The sequence below is a fragment of the Abramis brama genome, assembly GCF_963993115.1.
Source record: "Abramis brama genome assembly, chromosome: 22".
In the NCBI taxonomy this organism is placed as follows: Eukaryota; Metazoa; Chordata; class Actinopteri; order Cypriniformes; family Leuciscidae; genus Abramis; species Abramis brama.
The window spans coordinates 31260161-31284120 of record NC_139984.1 but is presented as its reverse complement, the minus strand read 5'-3'; the positions used below and the strand labels follow the sequence as shown (position 1 = coordinate 31284120).

Below are 23960 nucleotides of genomic sequence, written 5' to 3'. Positions count from 1 at the left end.
TGCACATTATTGCCTTTCATTCACTCAGCCTAAGTTAATGTTATTTGTCGCCACAGTTTCATTCACGGATCCTTTATGTCAGATATGACTGACCACCAATATTGAGTAGTTTACATCTTGGATAAGATTCCTTAAAGTTTCGCACCTACAGCACACATTACAGATATACATTAACTCAAGTATATAGACTCAGTCTTTTAAACTCATTGATCTTACCTAACAACTTAAAATATAATCTGAATGCACAAACTTTATAGCAAAATGTATTTACATCTCTTGACAGTAAGGTTTTTGCAGGTTTTAATAAAATGTTATTTAATAACAATAGCCATAATATGCATATTTCCAGTGTGTTCCTCAGGCTTGCATAGTATAGGCTAGTCAACTCACTCATCAGACTCCTCGGTAATCCTCTGTAAACTTCTCATTCGAACATCACTAATAAAGTTACTGTACCTCAATTGTGTATTTATTTTTATGTTTTTTTTGTTTGTTGGTCTTGTACATTATGTAGACTGCACCTTCTGAAATGCAGCTTGTAAAATAAATCACATCTGGCATTCGGAAAACTTCTCCATTATACTTCCTTCCTAACGCCTCTCGACAACACTCTACATGTGTATTTGCATAATAATTACCAAGCTGTTTAGTTTACAAGAAATATCAGTTATAGAATTGAACACTTGTCTTTATTCATATGCTGCAGTTATTACAATATAAACCAAAAATCACAATATTTCACAAATAGTTCAATGTTAACAGCTGGAGAGGAGAGAGAGAAAAAGGCTTTAGAAATTTTCTTACAAAATAACATGTAGAAACTCTGGAAAGTTTGAAAATTCAGTATATTATGTAGAATTTCACTTTATAGTATTAAATGTGAACATTATGTAAAATGTGACATTATGTAAAATGTCATAGTAGATTTAAAAAGCAAAGTATATATGAAAGTTAAAAGCAAACAAATCTTTGTGTTGATTAGAAAATATAGACTTGTGATAAATTGGCCATTCAAATGTAACCATGATTAAATATTGGGTAAAACTTTAGTTTAGGGTCCAATTCTCACTAACTAGTTTCTTACCATGATATTGGCTGTTTATTAGTACTTACAAAGCACATATTAATGCCTTAATAAACAGTAATTAGGAGTAAGAACTGAACCTTAATCTAAAGTGTGAAAATATTTTTTCACACAACATAACTCACAGATATTTAATTATAGGTGATGTGTTGTTTTTTGAGGACCTGCAAATAATAATTTTTTTTGCACTTGAACACATTTTATCACATTTTTATTTACATAATCTAAAAACAGCAATCTTTTCAGTTTTTATTTTTTTATTTATTTTTTTTTATTTATTTTTTTAACTGACAGGAGTGATGATCAGTGGGTTTGAGTTTTTACGTTCATCATTATCGCCTGGGTTGAAATATGGATAGAGTTTCTCAGTGAAAGTCTGACCAGTGAAAGAGTAGATATGAAATCTGGACTCCACGTCATAAAAAGAGACCAGACCCTCCTCATAATCCACAAACACACCAACCTTCTCAGGTGTCTCTGTCTGAGGGAACATAACCGCTGGCTTATCAAGAACTGCGTATTGATTCTCATCAGTAAGACCCAGAACCCAGACTCCATCCTCAGGACTCTCGAAACTCCCAATGTCCTCCTCCCTGTCAATGGATTCTCTGATCACTCCTAAAATCCACCCAGTCTTTCCCTTCACCTGCACCTCATAGTAAAATCTCCCTGAACTGAATCCCTGCTTTGCCAGAACACAAATGTCAACTTCAAATCTCTTTGGGTTTTCTGGGACGTCCAGCTCAAAGTCTCCATAACTGACTTGTTTTCCATCATCAGACAGGATGAGATGTGGATTCGCTGTATCAGGATCCAGAGTCACATCCACTGAGAGAGATCAGACATTATCAATCAACTTGTACAGTATATAATAAAGATTAACACAGTATTGTGAGTGTATTGAAGAAAATGGTGTCAGTCACACTGTACCTGCAAACTTCTGCACAAACTTCAACCCTGTGGACACAGATGACAATATAATGATGAATTATTCATAGGACTAATTTCAGTGAGTTTCTCTCCACTGGCAGCATCAGTGACATGTAAATGTTGTTTGTAAAACAATGCAGAATGTGTTTACAGTAAATATACTTACAATGGAGGTCTATGGGACAAATATAATGAGGATTTAACCCTCATACTGTGTTTGTCTCCTGTTTCCTGTCTTGGTGTTTGGGGGTCAATACTGAAGGGGGTGGATTGGAATCCACAGCTGCTTCAATGTATGTGTAATGAGTGATTACAATCAAGGTATTAATCAATATTTTTCCTTCTAAATATTTCCTTCTCAAATGAGTTGAATGACTTCTCTGGAGATTTTACTTTGTTACAAAAGTTACCAGTGTGATTACTGAAATGTTCTTTTCATGTTTTCTTTAATGTCAGTATTTGATATCTGAATGCAATAACAGTGCTTGCTCATTTAGCCCAGTTTCAAGAAATGAAATATGGAAATGTTTTGTGTTTGAGAAAAGTCTTCAACGTGTTAAAACACATAGGGGTCATTGAAGCCAATAGTTTAAGAGACCATTTATTTTTTTAAAGCCTTACTAAAATGTAGCTCTCCTTGAGAAAGAACCTGTTATTTTGATGTTTTGAGACGAGACTCCTGTTTATAGTTAGAGCCTGGCCAAATCCAACCTTGGAAAAGCTGTGTGTCGGTTTGTGTGTGTGTGTGTGTTAGTCTTCTTGCTTACAGGTTAAGGAACCACTGGCATTGTTGGAGATTGACTGAGTTGTTGTTGGGGACATGCTGGCACCCAGCAACCCAAATCTGCGACCTGGAAGGTCACGACGTGCCTGACTTTAGGGTCAGAGTGTCAGCGGCATAATCTATGGAGATATGCTTCAGTCTATCTGTATATGTGTGGAAAATTACTATGTTTATCAATTTCTTAGCCAATCAGAATCATTCAGCCTGTAAGCAATGACGTAGCTTAGACCTTGGAAATGGTATAACTGCTGTGTGTGTGTGTGTGTGTGTGTGTGTGTGTGTGTGGTATAACTGCTGTGATCTTTGTAACTGTAAGCGGGGCGGCCTACGAACTCCTGTGTGAGACTTGAAGCTGAACTTCTGCTGATGAAACTGCAATCTATCTTCAGTAAAACTTTTCTTCAATTTTTTATAATTCTGACTCCGGGTCTTCTTTCAAACATCTGGTCCTTGGGTCCTAAACTGTTAACCCCTAACAATATGGCAAACATTTATAATGATTGTTTAAAAAAAATAAACATTTGAATAATACAAATTATATAGGCCTATCATTTTTTGTTTACTTCTCGTCTATACATTTATGCTTTGTTTTTGGGGAATATGGAATTTGTTTTTGTTTGTTTTTTACAAAATTCCTCTACACCATTAGCATGCATGAAATATTAATTTTTTATGAATTCAAAATTAAATATTGAGTCGTTTCTTGATATTGATCTAGGTGTTAGAGGCAGAATTCTGCCATCTGCTGGTTAGAGAAAATATGCAGTGAATATAGTTTTAGAAAAAAGTGTAATGACCATATACATCCAGCAGAGGTCTGTTGTCTTGTTTTTGCAATGCCACATACATTTGAAATAATGCCACACAAGTTGCCACTAATAGTCAAGACTTGATTGTAATCACATATTATTTATTTAAATAATCCAAATGTATAAAAATAATTAACTTTAGAATAAGAAATTAATTTGAAAAAAGTAAATAAAAAATAAATAAAAAATCAGCATAAGCAGATATGAAAAGGAGTGAAGAGTGAACACTGTGTGTGTGTGTGTGTGTGTGTGTGTGTGTGTGTGTGTGTGTGTGTGTGTGTGTGTGTGTGTGTGTGTGTGTGTGTGTTTGTTTGTTTATGTTTGTTCCACATTGCATTTGTGCTCTAGTACTAGGCCTTCATTTTTATGTGTGAACATTTTCAGATTGATGCTTGATTACTAAAGTTTGATTCAGTTTCACTGTAAAAAGTTTAACTATTATTTACTCAATTTTTTTGGTGAAACATTTTTACACTCAAAAAAAACCTAGTAAATTTACAAGCTGTGAAATCAATGAAATATACTGTTTGAATTGAGTTAATGCAAGTAAAAAAAAAAAAGTAAATCTGAGTAACTGCATCTGGTACATTAACAAATAAAATTGAGTAGAAATAATTTAACATTTAAACGTTTAAAAAACAATATTTATGAGTAATATTAACTGTTTTTATTTATGAGTAATATTAACTTTTTTTATTTATGAGTAATATTAACTTTTTTTATTTTCTCCAAACCTTTGTAAAATAGTATTCCATACAACCAGAGGCGTCGTAATAGGGCAGGCAAGCCAGGCAATTGCCTGGGGCCCCGCATTTTAAGGGGGCCCCTGAGGGCTGATCATTCAAACAATCAGGAATGTTAATATAAAGACGCAGCAACATCCCTGCATCCCCCTTAGTGGGGCCCCTCTCTCGTTACCTGGTTATCAGTGATGCGCAGGTCAATATATAAACAACCCGCACCCAACCGACGTTTTCAACTAACCCGCCTGCAACTCGGACCGCAAAAAAAAAGAAAGAAAATATTGTACCCGACCCGCTTCCTGACCCGCATTTTTTAAAAGTAGTAAATGCTCATCGTAGCGTCATTGGTGTGGCCCCCTATTTGTGTATTTGCGGAGCTTCCACTCCCCAGTCTTCACCTTTTCTCTTGCCGCCTCCATCTCTACCTGCAGACTGAGCTTGTGCGTCATCTTCGTGCCAGTTATTCAGCCAATAAAGTGTAGGCCTATGTATTTCATAGAAAATTGTGTCTAGTACTATATAAATTACAAAGGTTTAATTGGCATCTTTATTTCAAACGACCCGACCGACCGTGACCCGAATATCATTAAAAATATTTTTGGATGACTTGTAACCGTGGGTAACCGCGGGTGACCGCAGGCACCCGCTCATTTCGGATCAATCCCGTGCATCACTGCTGGTTATGATTTTACCGTCTCGCCTCAGCAGCCTTTTTCAAACTGGGGCAGCGCTTACTCGTGGTATTTAGCAAATGCATGATTTGATTTGTTAAACATGAAAAGGACTTATCCGTCTGGCATGGCCGCTTGCTCTAACTTTAATCTATCTATAAATAACAGAAACGTGTATGTCTGTATGTCCGTCTGTCTGTCTGTGTGTGTGTTTTTCGCATATCTCTCGAACCGTTAGTCCGATGGATTTCAAACTCGACAGGTGTCTTGCTACGGGCACGAGTAAGTGCAGTGCCAAGTTTGACGTTGTTTGGATGAGAAATGCAAAATATATTGTTAAAAATACCAGTAAAAGAAGCACTTAGAAGGTTGTGGTTTGAAAATAAACATTCTGACATTAGAGGGTTGTATCGGTCAAAGAAGCCCCAAGAAGGTTGTAGTTTAAAAATAAACATTCTGACATAAAAACTCTGTCAGCTACACTGTTTACTTCTGAAAATTTTATTCACGGCCATCATTTGTAGTAACCAAGGGGCAACCTCCCTGTCTCTCTCTTGAAACCAACACGGAAGTGAATTAACGTTAAACGGCAATTCATCTACTAGCCACTTGAGGCTAAATCTGTATCTCCCCCATGTTAAAATGCCCAACTTTACAGCAGAAAAAAACATGTTTACAGCCTGGTGCAAAAAGTGGCTTTGGTCTATATAGGTAATTTTGCCCTTCATGACAACTGTGAGGGGGGTGAATTTTTTTTTATAACTCATCCGTTTAAATTATATTAAGCCTTAAATTTCTGCATAATTAAGGGTGTCTACTTTTGAGTGACAGGTGGATCCCCGCTGCTGTGGTCATTAGTCATCATTAGCCGTTTGTCTGCTGTCTGTTAGCCGTCACGTTACCTCAGCTCTTTGTCTGACTGTAAAAATAAATAAATTCGGGAGTGACGCGCTGCCATGATGGCGAGCGCATCACAGATGGCGGTGTCTGTGTCTCTGTGTGTGTGTGTGTGTGTGTGTGTGTGTGTGTTATTTGCATATCTCTCAAACCGTTATTACTATGGATTTCAAACTTGACAGGTGTCTCGCTATGGGCATGAGTAAGTGCAGTGCTAAGTTTGACATTGCTAGCTTGGAGTTCCCTGTGTAGCCTGCTCCCTGAATCGTGTAGTTTAATGTTCCACATTTATTGTATGTCATTATGTCAGTCAGTATCAGTATTTGCTTTCTACCATGCACAAATAAAAATGTCACTGAACTTTTGCTGTGTAATTGTAACAATGAGCACTCAAATACACCAAACCAACAATTTGCTAAAAACACACACAAAAACTGATTTTGCACGGGCACTTTGCAATGCTCCCTGAATCGACGCGCTTATTCATTTGTGGATGCTAACTGAATCTGTAAGTCAGCTATGCTGTTTACTTCAGAATATTATATTTCATTCTGGTGCGCTTAACGTTATCGCTACTGTGTAATAGTAGCCTATGCTATTCACCAACTAAACATATCCTATTCAATGCGTTCACAGTCTCTTTCACGGCCATCATTTATAGTAGCCTATTCACAAACTGTTTGCTCAAGCATAGCGTTTTCTCAGAGTTCACTGTGTTCTTTCTACCATGCACAATTAAAAAAAGTCACTGAACTTTTTCTGTGTAATTGTAACAACTAGTGCAAAATGCCCGTGCAAAATCAGTTTTTGAGTTTGTTTTTAGTAGCTTAATTGTTGGTTTGATGTGTTTGAGTGCTCATTGTTACAATTACACAGCAAAAGTTCAGTGACATTTTTATTTGTGCATGGTAGAAAGCACACAGTGAACTCCGAGAAAACGCTATGCTTGAGGAAACAGTTTGTGAATAGGCTGATGCCAGTGCAAAGTGCTCGTGCAAAATCAGTTTTTGTGAGCTGATCGCCGTCAAAAAAGTTCAGGAGATATTTCTTAGCGATGGCTGATTTCAACAGTTTCAATATAATAAAAAAAAAAAACTTTTATATTGATTCAATGGATTAATTGCATTTTGAAAAAAAAGTGTCATGAATTTATTGCATTTTAGGGGAAAATAATCAGTTTTTATAATAAATCTTTGAAAATCATATTCTGGATTTTAATTTTTTTTGTTATTATAACCTAAAGATGCTATGTGAAAGTTTGAAACAGAAAATAGTGGTTTTCATCTTGTCACTTGGTAAAGAAAACACATTTTTACTCAAATGAATCAAAATGGATTTATCATGTTCTGGAACCAAACTATAATATTCAGAAGTAAACAGTGTAGCTGACTGAGTGTTTATGTCAGAATGTTTATTTTTAAACCACAACCTTCTAAGTGCTTCTTTTACTGTTATTTTTAATGCTATCTTTTGCATTTCTCATCCAAACAACGTCAAACTTGGCACTGCACTTACTCGTGCCCTTAGAGAGACACCTGTCAAGTTTGAAATCCATCGGAGTAACGGTTCGAGAGATATGCGGTTAACACACAGACAGACAGACGGACATACAGACAGACAGACGTTTCTGTAATTTATGTAAGGAATAATTGACGACAGGCCGTTGAATTATTAGAAAAATAATGCACACCCGAGGTGGTAATGCGGTCACGACGCGAAGCGGAGTGGCCGTTCACCTCGGGTGTGCATTATTTTTCTAATAATTCAACGGCCTGAAGTCAATTATTCCGCTTATACTACAGTTACCACACCTCGAAACATTGTTCAGATTATGTATTTCAAGACGTTTGTAAAGTTTTTGTCATTAAAACGCTCTTGTATGTAGGACTAATTTCTTACGCATCTAACCCATGCCGTTGCTAATTCCAAGACGTCAGTTTAGAGTTAGTAACGGAGGTTTGAGCCACTGATAGCAGACTAATGCTGGGACACACGACTAGCTGACACATTCTCTGACTGTTTTCATCGACTGCAGCAGATTTTAAACACCGACTTTGAACACAGACTGAACGCGCTGAACGCGCGTTTGGGCATTATCAGTCATAAGTATCAAATTGCATTCATAACCGGCCTTAAAGTGTGTCCCCGGCTTTATGCAGTTATTAATGCAGTTATTAGAGAGAGATGTTGCAATAATGAGACAGAAAAGCATGTGCGTCAGTATTATTAGCCTATTTATTTATTAATTTAATTCGTTTTAATTAATTCGTTCATTCTTTTTTTTTTTTTTTTTTTTTTTCATTGACAGATGATAGTAGACTATAGCCAAATAAATGAAACACAAAGCCCTTTTAACAAGTGGGCCTATAAATAATTATTTATTTATTATTATCTGCAATAAAAATCCGTACTGCAGGACTATCCATTTATTTAGCCTATATTCAGTTTAATTTTCTATTGATTATAATATAGACAGGACTATATACTTTATTTATTAAAATTAAACTGCATGTTTCCATTGATTGTGAAGCTAGACATTGAAAATTGCAGATCAAGCGCATGGGGCTAAATGCTTTTTCTTGTTATGAATTGTATCCTATTTTCCGTTATTACCGTTAACTAGGCGAAGTGATATGGAACTGTAATGCGGTCAAGACCTGCCTGGAACTACTTTAGCCGTGCGTTTCCCTGAAAATAATGCACACCTTAGAACGTTCTCAACCAATCAGATTCAAGCATTCAACGGCCCTGTAGTATAAAGATAGATTATTTAAAGCACAGTAATGATTTTATAGATAAAATAAAACATACACAAACCTGAATTTCACAGAGGAAATGCACCAAATCTGCGACGCTGAGACGAGAAGAACTGTTCTGGACTGGGAGACTGGAGAGAGTTCAAACAGCCCGCACTCACTCAGAGGGTGGGGGAGGGGTGAATTGTTTTAATTGAGTAAACTTACTCAATTTCTTCAGAGTGTGTTAAATATATTAATAATATTGATTTGAATTAAGTAATATTTTTGTTTCTTGAAATAGATCTGTTTAATTCAACATTCTCAAATATTTTGATTGAAATTTCACAAATATATTAAGTGTATTATAAAGAAAGAAATAATTAGTTAGTAAAATACTAAATCATTTTATTGAAAAAAACGTAAATATATCTGTAAATTTTAGATTAAATTGACTGTTGGATTTTTAGTCAATTATTTTGGTTTGTTTAACTCAAACAATCAAGTAAACGATATTCAAAGATTTTATCAAGTTAATAAATTTAAATATTTCTGTAATATTTACTAAGCCACAGAATTATTTTTTAGAGTGTTGATAAATAAACTAATTTGTGTGTTTTTGAATAAGATTTTTTATTTTTCCATTAATGTTATTTTTTTGGGTTAGGATTATTATGTTTTTGCAAGTTTGAATAAATATTATTTTCTATTTTAAACTTTTTTTGCACTCTGCCTGTTTAATTTAGACACGCATTTTTTGGTGCCCATTACTGGGTTTCCTTTACACATGTACACACATGTTACATCCTTCCCTTGTCGTTAAAGTAATTCTGCTTTAACACAAGTTTACATGTAAAGAACTTTACAGGGTTAGTTGTTTTATTACATTTTTGAAACAGTGCGGTCCTTTACAAACTGAACTTAAATTGGATTGAACCCATAATATTCCTTGAAAATATTATTTTCTTAAATAATGACAAAAAAATCTACTGTATTTGATATTCACATACCAGTTTGACTGAGTTTTTCATTCAGTGTCTCTTGAGTTTTCTTCAGATGAGTCAGAGCTCTACACAGAGAGTTCACATTCACATCAGAGTCAGTCCTGATCTCAGTCCAGTTCTTGGTGTGTGGACGAGTGTTCAGGGATGAGTAAATCTACATTATGAAAGAGAAGACTGTTAAATGCTATTTTATATTTATAGTTAATATGTTTTACACAGTAGCCTACCTTTCAAACACAGTTGACTAATTTTTAAAATTTGATTTCATTACCGTTTCATTCTCTTTTGTAAAATTTCTAACAGACTGGTACAAATAAAATGTTCAAGCAGCAAATCAGGTTTGTGAACAGAGAGTTTGTCCTGTAATATAGTACATGATGACTGATGAATGAATGCATGAATGAATGAATGAGGCATTTATATAGTGCTTTCATATGCACTACTGTACACCCAAAGCGCTTCACAATCATGTCAGGGGACCTCTCCTCAACCACCACCAGTGTGCAGCATCCACTTGCATGATGTGACGGCAGCCACAGTACAACGGCACCAGTGCACTCACCACACACCAGCTATAGGAGAGACAGATGTTGACAGACCTGTATGAGATGGAGATGATCGTCAGTGTGTGAGAGCTGCTCCAGCTCAGTGTTTCTCCTCTTCAGCTCAGTGATTTCCTGATGCAGCTCTTTAATGAGATCTTCAGCCTGTTTCTCTGCTGCTTTCTGCTGTTCCTCCATCATCTTCACCAGATCAGACTGACATCTCTCAATGGAGCGGATCAGATCAGTGAAGAGCTCAACACTGGAGGATTTCTCTTCCTCTGTGTTTCTCTGATAAATGAGATCAAATAGAAGATCTGTCTATTAGGTTTTCCTATTTAATTAAGAACCTTTATTACGCAGATTGAAATATTATAATGCATTATCATTTTACAATGTTTTAACTTCCACTCACCTTTCTCAGCTCTACTGAGTGCTGGATCTCTTGAATCTTCTTTATTCTGTCCTGGATCATCAGCTGTACATCAGTTTGTCTCTCAGCCAGATGATTCTACATACAGAGAAAAACACATAACTTTATCCTCTGAAAAAATGTTTTTAAAAAATCAGCTTTTAGCAGATTTATAAATAAAAAAAATAAAAAATAAAAAACTATTGCCAGTTTAAAGATAGGGTAGGCAATTTCAGTGAGGCTAGCAAGCAAGATAAGTTTTGATAAGGATAAGATCCCACCCTCCCTTCAGAGAGTCTCCACAGCGTCACAAGAGACGGTGATAAACCTCATGTCTCAAAGCACATAATATTACAATAATAATGAACGTTAACAACTTACAGAGCTCTTAGTTGTACCACCTGACTGCTGCAGATTCCTTGCGGCATTGATACTGTTGACATAGAAATGTATAAATCCGAGTCTGAGGACGTGAACTGAGCATTGCCCATGGTGGTTCAATTATTGTAAAAGACATGTTGAGGTGAAGAATGCAAAAGAAGTGCTGCTTCAGGGTGTAAAATCTCGGTGCTCTTTGGTTGTATGGGATACTTAAAATCTAATAACTTAGGAACTCCAAGGCACTCGAAGTAAGTAGAAAAAAGTTCAAAAGCCTTTATTTCATTCATGGCTTAAACATTAAAATAGGTGGATCTGTCACCAATTTTAATGTTTAAGCCATGAATTAAATAAAGGCTTTTGAACTTTTTTCTACTTACTTCGAGTGCCTTGGAGTTCCTGAGTTATTAGACATGTTGAGGTGAGTTCAACAAGTTTCATATTATTCAGGCCGGCTAGTTGCCAAGGCTACATGAAAACAACAAACTCCTTAGAACTGTTTATAGACGGTGGGCCGAGGGTCCGTATCTGCTTTACTTTTCGAAATGGATGATCCCCATGGAGGGAGAACCTGGATTTTTAAAGTTGGGATGGTTGTTTTATTCTCAACGATATGAAAAGTGTTGCCACTCCCATTTATTGCACATTTTCCCCCAAAATCATATTTGACGACCCATAAATATGCAGGCAAACGCGGTTGCCTACTATATCAGTCGAGCCAATAGAGCGGCAAGATACTGACATATGATTATTATTAACCAATCAGATGTAGCTTATTTAGAACAGCTGTTACACGTATGTCAGCTATCGGACACGAGCAGAGCTGCTGCGGCAGCACATTTACCATCGCCAAGGACATTCTTTCTGTGGTTGTAAGTATTCATTTAATTAGAATATGATATCTATATAAAAGGTTTGTTTTGTACACTGTGTTGTTCAAACGTATGTAAGCGTCTCGTTAGTGTCGTTTTAACCCTTGTATGGTGTTCGGGTATGTAGGACCCTTTTTTATTTTTTATCAAGAGAAAAATTATACGATTAATTATTTTTTCAAACTCAGACTCATTGGCCTTGGCTCATTTTCTGTGAAGAATATATATCAGAACACATTTTCAATAACCACACACTGTACACCACAAAGTTTTCTGTGATTTGTAGGTTTAGGGGTAGGGTTAGTGTAGGGGGATAGATTATACAGTTTGTACATTAGAAAAACCATTATGCCTATGGAGAGTCCCCATAAACCACATATCTGTTGTGTGTGTGAGTGAGGTGTGTATGTGTGTGTGTGTGTGTGTGTGTGTGTGTGTGTGTGCGTGTGAGATAGAGATTGTGTGTAAGTGTGAGTGCAAGAGTTAGTGTGAGTGCAAGTTTTGTGTTTCTTAAAAGGGTCAGTAAGCAGCCAATATTCTAACCGGAGAGCTAAGAGCTCAAGTTAGAACTGCATGTAATAGAAACAAGATTATAAGTACATAACTTGCATAACAAAGAATATAGGCTATCAAAAAGAGTCATAATGTAGGCCTACATAAATATGTCATACAGATTTACTTCTGCAGGAGTAGCCAACACAAAAACACACACACACACACACACACACACACACACACACACACACACACACACACAACTCTCCACGCGTGTTCATACATGCACACATGTGCCCTAGACATCTTCAAGTGACTTATTGTCACAGTTTAAACACTGACAGAGGTTTGTACATGGCAGCTCATGCAGTTTACATGTGCATCTACCCTTAACACAATTTAATATTTCAATGAGGCTAGTTATTGTGCTGATATTAGAAATATTGACTGGTCACAAGTATTAAGGGAAGCAGATCCTGATCTAGCTTTGGAGGTTTTTACAAATTTATTAATGGCAATTGTTGACAAACATGCCCCATTAAGACGAATGACAGTAAGAAATATTGCTTCTCCATGGTTGGATGCTGACTTAAAGAATATATGAGGAAAAGAGATAAATTAAAGTCAGAGGCAAGCTTATCAGGGGATAATGGATTATGGGAAAGGTACAAGCAATTAAGAAATTTTGTTACAAAATTAAACAGAACAAAAAAGAGGATCTATTATGAATATAAATTTGAGGAAGTAAAATCAGACAGGAATAAATTATGGAATACATTAAACCAAATAACAGGGCGGAGAGATAAATCTGTACCAACATTTTTAGATGTAGGTGATACTTTTTTGACTAAACCTGCTGATATAGCTAATTATTTAGGAGATTACTAGTTAACGTCAGTAAACTATGGAGTGCCGCAGGGATCTGTGTTGGGCCCTCTATTATTCTCAATATATATGATGCCACTTGGTAATATTATAAGAAAACATGGAATTAATTTCCACTGTTATGCTGATGACACTCAATTATATATTTCATCACGACCAGATGAAAACAATAAATTATCTAAATTGACAGAGTGTGTTAAAGATATAAAATACTGGATGACGTGTAATTTTCTGCTATTAAATTCAGATAAAACGGAGGTATTACTTATTGGTCAAAAAAACTGCCCACAAAACCTCTTACAATACAACTTTACTTTAGAAGGATGTCCTGTTACTTTATCCTCTACAGTAAAAGACCTGGGGGTTATACTAGACTGCAACTTGTCTTTCGAAAGTCATATTTCATATGTTACAAGAACAGCCTTTTTCCACCTTAGAAACATTGCTAAGCTACGTAACATGCTATCAGTTTCTGATGCAGAAAAGTTAGTTCATGCATTCATGACCTCGAGACTAGATTACTGTAATGCTTTATTAGCTGGTTGTCCTGCGTCCTCAATAAACAAGCTACAGTTAGTCCAAAATGCAGCTGCTAGAGTTCTTACTAGGTCAAGGAAATATGACCATATAACACCAATTCTATCATCTCTACATTGGTTACCTATAAAGTTCCGTATCAATTACAAAGTATTACTAATGACCTATAAAGCCCTAAATGGTTTAGCTCCTGGGTATTTAACGGAACTTCTAACGCCCTACAATCCATCGCGCTCTTTAAGATCACTAAATTCGAGGCTTCTGGTCATTCCTAGGATATCTAAGTCCACTAAAGGAGGGAGGGTGTTTTCACATTTAGCTCCTAAACTGTGGAATGGCCTTCCTGATATTGTTCGAGGCTCAGACTCGCTGTCCCAGTTTAAAACTAGATTAAAGACGCATTTCTTTAGCCAAGCATTCACATAATACTTACCTTTTATACTACAGTTGAATCAGATTGAATGCATTATTGCTATGAACAGCAGCTACGCTAATTATTTCCCATCTGCTTTTCTGTTGTTATCTCGGGACGCTAGTCCCAAGGTAAACACAGATTGTCAGCTCCAGTTTGTATCCAGCCTCCCATGGAAACTACAGATGCCCCAACACCCGTGCAGAGACGACTCGACGCCTGTGAAGAGACGACTCGGCGCCTGTGAAGAGACGACTCGACGCTGGCGATATGTTTATGCCCTAAATTAATGTATGATTAACTAACTGTATTTTTCTTTGTACATTTCTGAAATGCACTTTCTGTAAAGCTGCTTTGAAACAATATGTATTGTGAAAAGCGCTATACAAATAAATTTGAATTGAATTGAATTACTTAACAAAGAAAGTTCAGAATTTACAAAAAGATATGATTTCACAGGAATACCCTGATTTATCTTTTAAGACAATTAAAGATACAATCATGCTTAATAAATCATGTACATTTAAATTTGACAGAGTAAGTCTTACTATAGTAGAAAACATAAAGTCAATGAAATATAAACCACCTGGTTTTAATGAAGTGGATGTCAAGCTATTAAAGATGGTTGCTGATGTGATTACTATGCCTATATGTTATATTATTAATTGTATTGTAAAATGTGTTTTTCCTGCTAACTGGAAAAAAGCTAAAATTGTGCCTCTTCCAAAAAACAAAAAGGAAAAAACAAACATTTCTCTGGGAAAAATAGCAGACCTATAAGTATTCTGCCAATTTTGAGTACGATTACGGAGAAAATAGTTTATGATCAAATTAATTTGTATTTTTCGAAAAATGTGTTGAATTCACTCTATCAACATGCTTATAAGAAAGGGCACTCTACAACGACAGCCTTAGTTCAGATGATGGATGATTGGTTGCATGAAATTGACAATGGTAGAAAATTGACGAAAATTACGTTGGTACTGTAATGTTAGATCTGAGTGCAGCATTTGATTTAATTGATTATGATCTATTATTGGAAAAATTAAGTTGTTATGGATTTGAAAAATGTGCAATCCAATGGATCTATAGCTATCTTACTAATAGGGAGTTTAATGTACTGTTTAATGGTAGTTACTCTGAAACAAAGGTTCTGCGTTGTGGGGTGCCTTAAAGGAGTTGCCTTGGACCACTGTTATTTTCTATTTTTATTAATGATCTGTCTTTTATTTTGGGGTGTGCCACTATTGCCCTATATGCAGATGACTTGACTATTTTTGTGTCTGATTATGACTCTACCAGACTTAATACTGTATTAAATAATGAACTAAAATTAACTGAAAATTGGAACAGAGAAAATAAGTTAATTATTAATGTTGCGAAGAGTAAATGTATGATGTTGGGATCTAATCATCTTTTAAAAGATTCCCCTGCTCTGAACTTGTCAGTTGGTGATTTGATCATTGAACAAGTGGCTGAGGCCAAATTGCTTGGCGTGATTGTGGACAGCAGGCTGACCTGGAATGCTCAGATAAAACTAATATTGAATAAAATGGGCAGGAGTATGGCTGCAGTTCGCCATTGCAGAAAATGCATACCGATTCGTATACGGAAAACTTCGGTGGAATCAATAGTTTTGTGTCATCTGGACTATTGTTCCATCATTTGGGCTACAACTACAGAGAATAATTTAAATAGATTACAGATTGCACAAAATAAAGCATCTCGGCTTGTTCTAAACTGTTCTTTCAGAACAAGTATCAGGGACATGCACAATCAGCTAGCATGGTTAACATGGCTTCATGTAAAAAGCAGAATTAATTATTCTCTTATTAAATTCTTAAAAAATATAATTATTACAAAAGCACCTGAAATTATTTAGAAAAGATTGACTTTCTTTAGTGACGTTCATACTTATTCCACTCGCCAATCAAGTGAAGGGCGTTTCTTGTTACCTGCTTTTCGAACAAATCATCTTCAAAGAACATTGTGTTATAGAGCAGTGGTGGCATGGAATTCGCTCCCGTTATTTTTGGTCTCAGAGAGTCACAATGTTAGTTTTTCCAAAAGACTGAGACTGTATTTATTTACTTTGGAGTAACTGTAATTATGTAATTAATAATGATTGTATAATGAGCTATGGCAATTGAAATGTGATTTTTATATTTTATATTATACCCAGAGGGTGGTAATATTTTGTACATAGAAGAGCTTATACTGTTATATTGTTATGTATGTGTGTGTGTGTGTGTGTGTGTGTGTGTGTGTGTGTGTGTGTGTGTGTGTGTGTGTGAGAGAGTTAGACGACTTAGACGATGTTGTTGGCACTTCTGTATTTGTCTTCATTGTTGTAGCTTTGATGTTAATATTTTGGTAAAAATTGTTAAGACCCCAGGAAGATTAGCTGCTGCTTTATGGAGTAGCTAATGGGGATCTAAATAATAAACAATAAACAATAAACAAACAATTTGATTTTTTACATGAGCAGTGCACGAGTTCCAGTATGGCCTCTGGAGCTGGATGTGTAGAGATCACGGGCGTAAGACCTCAGAGCCCGTGTTTTTACTGAGTTGCCTCACCATCCTTTGCCTCTACCACTAACAAAGTGCAAAACAATAGATCTAGGTTCTGCACCCTTCCCCACATCACTGATTAAGGAAAAATGGTTTGTAACTTTCAGCAGGGGAAAACTCATGCTCCATATATTGGTTCCACCTGTTCCCTTAACATGGGTAATAATCAGTTTCGCAGCATTCAGGTGTCCGGCCTTGTTGATGTTAATGATGCCATAATTGGAAGGGTAAATTTTTGCAGGATGTTTTTATTATATAACTGTTAATACACTGTATATTATCTATATTATTTGTACTACTCTTATACTGTTACTGCTACTACACTGCACATATCTGTATATGTTGTTCATACTGAATATCCATATCTATTCTGCTCTTATAAGACTACTGCTAATACATTACACATTTATAATTAATTTATATTACTGCAAACCATACTATCTTAACTGTATACTACTGTCTACACTGCACCGCCTGTCTATACAATTTAATACCAACCTTCCTTTGCAGTTTCTTCAACTAATACTGCCTTCTCTCCTCTCCTTTGTGCTCGTTTTATCTTCGTGATATTTGTGAAATGGCTGTAGCACTCCCTGTGGTAGCCAGTGTTAGCTGGTTTGACTAACTGTTTTGTAGGTTCCTGGCTTTGTAACTTGTATGCCTGTACTGCCTCTTCTGCTATAATACTTTCTCTGCACTCAAGGTCTTTCCACAGAATCACTGATTTAATGAATTTGTCCCAACCAGAGTATGTGAGCGGAGTGCAGCGGCAACAATCTTCCCTTAGCCCTTCATAATCACTCCAGCTCTGCCCCGGCCAGGGCTCACTGGTATCAGAAACACCACTCCAGCTCCGCTCCGCCCCGGCCGGGCTCACTGGTATCAGAAACACCACTCCAGCTCCGCTACGCCCCGGCCGGGCTCACTGGTATCAGAAACACCACTCCAGCTCCGCTCCGCCAGGGCTCACTGGTATCAGAAACACCACTCCAGCTCCGCTCCGCCAGGGCTCACTGGTATCAGAAACACCACTCCAGCTCCGCTCCGCCAGGGCTCACTGGTATCAGAAACACCACTCCAGCTCCGCTCTGCCCCGGCCGGGGCTCACTGAGACACCGCTCGGTCTTTGCTCGTCGAGGAAACTGCGGCCAAAGTATTTATAAGTAGCCTATGCTTTGAAATCTAGCAAAAGTTCTGCTCATAATATATCAGCATATTAAATGAAAAAATAAAATAAATAAATAAATAAATAAACAATAGCATACTACTAGGAGAATAGTTTCAATGTGGTTTATTGGATAGTGTGCAAACTTTTCCTATGACATGCACATTTTGTTTGGAAAGAAGAAAATAACTTTTCATCAGTTATTTTATCTACGGGTTACGAGTTAACATTACAGAGTTCTGCTCATTCAAAATAAAATATAGACAGCACTGTAAGATTACATGTGTTTGAGTGATCCATCTGTATAATGGCAGCTAAATGTGTTTAATGTATGAAAAAAATGCAGTTCTATAATGGGTCTTTGACGTTGGCATGATGATTGTACTCGTAATGGAGCAGTAGGCTAGTGGAGCCTCTCTTTTAATTTTTTTTTAAAAAAATCCGCTCCGCTCACATACTCTGGTCCCAACTTGTGTCTGTGAAGGGAATGATGGGTCCACTTCCCTCAAATATATGCATGCAGCACGATCCATCTGTATAATGGCAGCTAAATGTGTTTAATGTATGAAAAAAATGCAGTTCTATAATGGGTCTTTGACGTTGGCATGATGATTGTACTCGTAATGGAGCAGTAGGCTAGTGGAGCCTCTCTTTTAATTTTTTTTTAAAAAAATCCGCTCCGCTCACATACTCTGGTCCCAACTTGTGTCTGTGAAGGGAATGATGGGTCCACTTCCCTCAAATATATGCATGCAGCACTTCATGTTTTGCCATTTCTTCCCAGTAAACGTGCGAGAAAAAGAGTATTGTCTGGCTCATTTTAAGATGTTGTGTTTCCAAGCAATACAGATCAAATGTGTGAAATCAGAACGGTGTATTTATTAAAGATTACAACTAAATGACAGACGGACGTTGTATGACAAAAGATGGTTACATAAAATAAAAACAGTAAGAATGGATAAAGTTACCTCCACATTCATATTTTATGTCAAACTGAATATGTAGCATAAGTGGGTAAAATGAGTTAAGTTAAATCTTTCCTGGGCGCGGAGCGCGCCAATGTGTTGACAAACGCGTAACCAACAGCGACACTTTCCCACGCACGCTATTGGATGAAGGCAACAAATACGTCACGCATGTCAGACCCCACACGTAGCTGCCTCCTCTATTCGCCGGGAAAATAACCTGGAGAAAGTTACCGATATTATAGTAATGGACAAAGTATGTGAGTGGCAACAATTTTTATTTGCTTTGTTGAAAAGTGTAGCGGTTACATATAAAAAACTGGGTTATCCATCACCACAGATCGTCTGAAAACACGAAATCTGCCCTCGGCCCACCGTCTATTAAAGTTGCAATGGACTATAAATAAAAGCAGTTTACATAAATATTATAAGCAGCTTATATAAATAGTTTTATTTAAATAAATAAAATATAGTTTTATAAATAGTATTTTTTATAAATATATTATAAAATACTATATTTATAATGGGGGGGGGGGGACTTTTTGCAGGTTGCCAGCTGGAGTTCCCTTAATCTCCACCAGAGGGCACTCCTCCTGATGCCTGGGCTTTTATATTATGGACCTCATTTCTCAGTATCCTTTTTATCTGTTCTCATGATTGTTTGATTTCGTTCATCTGTGTGCGATTACCCTTGTTACAGTCTGCTTATTTAAGCCCTGTGTTTCCATTCTCACTTTGCATAGTCTTGTTTTATGTTACACTGCTATTCTGAGTGCCTGTATCCTGGTTTATCTTCTCCTGTCTTGGTCTTGGCTCTTGTTCTTCTGCCCATTGTCCTGCATATCCTTGTCTGCCTGTGATTTTGGACTCTGTCATACTTTTGGATTGTTTGCTCTATGGTTTTGACCTTATGCCGGTTATATGGATTATGATTCTGGATTGTCCCAATAAAGCTGCATTTGCATCGTCAATCCAAGTCTCGGAGCAGTTCGTGACAGAAGACTACGCCACTAAATGGATCCAGCAGTGAGAATTCTGCATCTCCGACAGCATCAAGGACCATGTACTGGATTTGCTGAGTTGGGTCACATAACCAACATGGACAAGATTCTCCTCATGATCTTTTTCCTGGGAGGATTATATGAGCCACTCAATTTAATTATGCTACATGACCACGACTGGATTTTCGAACATTATATTGATTTGGCATTGAAGCTAAGTAGTTTACTGTGGAGGAGGTAGAGTAGGACCCTTCCCCTAAACCCTCAGGGGTTTGTGGTAGTGTGCATCAAGCTCCGGTGGCCACATAGGGGCAAGCAATTCCAAGTCTGATGATCCCAAGTCCAGTGCTCACAGCGCTTCAGAGTCTGGTGGTGCTAAATCCAGTCTTCATCCATCATGGACGCTGCACCTGAAGCTACAAAGGTGGTCCTTAGGCGTTTGAGACTGGCTTCCAGGTTGGCGGACCTACCGTTGATGTCGATGCGAGCAGTTGGCATCTCAGTGGTCCTGACATCATCTTTGTGTCCAGTGCATCCGAATACGGTGGTATCGAGTCTGGTGGTCCCACCGTTGAATGAACTCCCAGTTACGGCGATGGTCATTCTATGTGTCTGGGTCATGTACGCTTCTTCTGTTTCTCCAGAGGATTGGGCACCTGACCTAGTTTTATTTGAGGCTGTGACTACGGTTCTTGAACTCTCAGTATGTCCTGCTATGGTCAAGGAGATTACAGATGAACTCTCTACTTCACCGTCTGTCTGTGAACTGTCTGCCTGTCCTGTTACAACCACAGTGGTCGCCTGTGAAATCCCTGTCTGCCTAGAAATGACCACAGTGGTCGTCCCTGAGCTCTTTGGCTGTCCTGTCACAACCATGGAGGTCACCTATGAAATTTCAGTCTGTCTAGATAAGACCACGGATGTTGCCTATGAACTCCCTGCCAGTCTCGACCATTCTATTGTCTCGAGTCTTGGCCAAGGAGAACAAAGACTCTGCTTGCTTTGTCACGGGAATTACTCCTGAATGTCCTGCCTGGCCTGTTATGGCCACTGAGGCCATTACTGAAATTTCTGCCTGTTTTGACATGGGCAAAGAGGCCAACCCTAACCTTTCTGGTTTCTTTGCTCCAGTTCTGCCTGATCCACCGTGGGGATCTTCACACCCGTCTGATCTGTCCTGGTGGTCTTCTGATCCGCCGCTGTGGTCACCAGCTATGCCTGCTACAACGTAGTGGTCCTCACCTACACCTTGGTGGTCTTCTGCTGTGCTGTGGGGATCTTCAGATCCCTCTACTCTGCTGTTATGCTCATCTGCTCCGTCGTAGCAGTCCAGCTCCACTGAGATGGTCTTCAGACCCACCAACTCTGCCCTGGACAACTTCCCTGCCTATTCCGCCCTGGCCACCTGCTCTGCACTGGCTCCCCAATCCGTCTCAGTCTCCAGTCCTGCTTCCACGTCACAGACCTGGCCCTCCGGCCCTCCCCCGGGTTCGCCTCTGCTCCACCTTCCTCCTGGATTTATGTATCTTTTTGAATAATATCTGTAATCTGCTCTTTAATAGTGTGTGCACACAAAATGTAAATTTAATCATTTGCGCGAGTAGATTACAAAATTACACACAGCACAACGGGCGACAGGATTGCCGCGAACACATGATATTCGCCTCAATCGTGTCTTTCGATTTCACCTCGATCGGAGAATTTGCTAGATGCGTTGTTGCGCAAGCCATTCAGTGAAGAGCTAACTGACACGTCCAGGCACTGGGCACCAGTCATCCTCAAGTAGAGCTGGAAGCAGCTGTCATCCAGGCACATTTCCTGGAGAAGATGGTGAAAGTCGTGTGCGCCTTGGATGGTGCTGTGAACACAGACACATCTGCGTTTGGCTTTTTTTGGTTTGCACACACCATATGGGGGAAGGCTATGTCACCTCTGCCAGCTGGAGTTCCCTTAATCTCCACCAGAGGGCACTCCTTTTGACTCCTGGGCTTTACGTCCTTCGGATGAGACGTTAAACCGAGGTCCTGACTCTCTGTGGTCATTAAAAATCCCAGGATGTCCTTCGGAAAAGAGTAGGGGTGTAACCCCAAGTAGGGGTACTGTAAGGGTGTTATGACCATGGAGTTCTGGCGCAATATGGCTGCCGTTGCATCATCCAGGTGATGCTGCACATTGGTGGTGGTTGAGGAGATTCCCCCTTCTATATTTAAAGCACTTTGAGTACCCAGAAAAGTGCCATATAAATGTAACAAATTATTATACATATTATTATTTTCCATTATGAACTTAATTTCACTGTATTCATTGTCTGTTCTCTTGATTGTGTGATTTTGTTCAGCTGTGTGTGATTACCCTTGTTAAAGTCTGCCTATTTAAGCCCTGTGTTTTCATTCTCACTTTGTGTAGTCTTGTTTTGTTTTGTGTTACCCTGCTATTCTGAGCGCCTGTATCCTGGTTTACCTTCTCCTGTCTTGGTCTTGTTCTTCTGCCCACTGTCCTCGATATACTTGTTTGCCTGTGTTTTTGGACTATCGTACGTTTGGATTGTTTGCTCTATGGGTTTGACCCTATGCCTGTTATATGGATTACGATTCTAGATTGTCCCAATAAAACTGTTCCAAGAATACCCATAATGCACTGATTGATCATAACATTTTTTACAGTGTGCTTCAGGGATTTTCATTTTATAACAACAGCCAATGTGTCATCCTTATAAGGTTATAAAGCTTATAAGGATTTAAGTGTTTTGTTTGTATCTCTTTACCTTCTTCTCTCGACTCTCCTCCTCTATAGGAACAGTGTTGTGAGTCCTGTGTTCTCCTTCAGTGCAAGACAGACAAACACACGTCTGGTCATCTCTGCAGAACAGCTCCAGAGGTCTCTCGTGTTTCTGGCATATATAATCCTCCAGATTTTCCACAGCGTTGATCAGTGTGTGTTTCTTTAGACGTGGGACTCTGCGATGAGGCTCCAGATGAGAGTCACAGTAAGAGCTTTGACATATCAGGCAGGTCTTCACAGCTTTCTGCTTTCTTCCATCACAGATGTCACAGAACACCTCAGATCCTCCTGGATTGAGCTTCTCCTTAAAGTGTTGCACAACCTCTCTGAATGTTGTATTAATCTTGAGCTCAGGTCTTCTGCTGAATGTTTCTTTACAGAGTGGACAGAAGCAGGTCTGTATGTCCGTCCAGCACTTGCTCAGGCAGGTTCTGCAGAAGTTGTGTCCACATGGAGTGGTGACTGGATCAGTGAACACTTCCAGACAGATGGAGCACTGGAGCTCCTCATTTAGTGCTGGACCACTGGAGGACGCCATGACTGACAAAACAATGACAATATATCATATATATTGCTGGAAAGAGCAACTTTTATAATACAAGTTATGTGCACTGACTGAATATTTTAGTTTGTGTTCTAAAATGGATGTTGCATGGTTAAAAAATATAATGTCAATACAATGTCAAGCAGTCAAAGCAGCCATACGTGCCTTAAGCAGGCATATGAGAGCAGTTTCTGACTGGAAGTTCCTCCACCACTAACTCTAACCTCACTGAGCCTATAAGCTCCGCCTCTAACTTCCAGTCTGAGACTGCTTGCGAATTCTTGATTCTTCAAGCGAAATCGAAGAACGAACTGATGGGACATCATTTTGAACAAAATAGGGCAAAACAAACTTCCTTTGGAGTTTTCTGGCTCAGAAAAGAGGTTCTGTTTCTGTTGAATCCGTATATATAACATGAACACTCTCTGGAGAGCTGCTTTATAGTAGAAAATGAAGTAAAGCTGCTTGATTTTAAGCAATCTATTGTATTAAGTGCAATATAAATAAACCTGATGAGAATAGATTGGTGAATTGCAGAGCTTGTGCAAACATATCTACGTTGCTATGAAGATGCTTTTCTTATGCTTTAGTAAAAAAAAACTAAAGCATAAAGCATAAACTAAAAAAACTTTTCTAAATTTTGTGGTGTATTTATCTTGTTATTGAGAGGCGAGCGCACGGCACATATTTACATATTCGTCTAACTGTCACTCTCAGCAGTGTGGATGGCGTTGAATGTTC

At 38.1% G+C, this 23960-nt stretch overlaps 2 protein-coding genes across 2 annotated transcripts in view; one reads left to right on the top strand and one right to left on the bottom strand.

Annotated features, from left to right (window-relative positions):
* The window catches only part of LOC311072984 (uncharacterized protein), a 1552487-nt gene that overhangs the window by 319552 nt on the left and 1208975 nt on the right, over nucleotides 1-23960 (top strand). The window lies entirely within an intron of this gene.
* On the bottom strand, nucleotides 1368-23213 carry LOC311072997 (E3 ubiquitin-protein ligase TRIM39-like; the record flags this gene model as incomplete). The annotated part of the gene is made up of 6 exons (XM_084098392.1): nucleotides 1368-1912; nucleotides 2015-2041; nucleotides 9664-9811; nucleotides 10257-10490; nucleotides 10615-10710; nucleotides 22659-23213. The coding sequence occupies 6 exons, from the start codon at nucleotides 23211-23213 to the stop codon at nucleotides 1368-1370; spliced, it is 1605 nt and encodes a 534-aa protein (XP_083954518.1).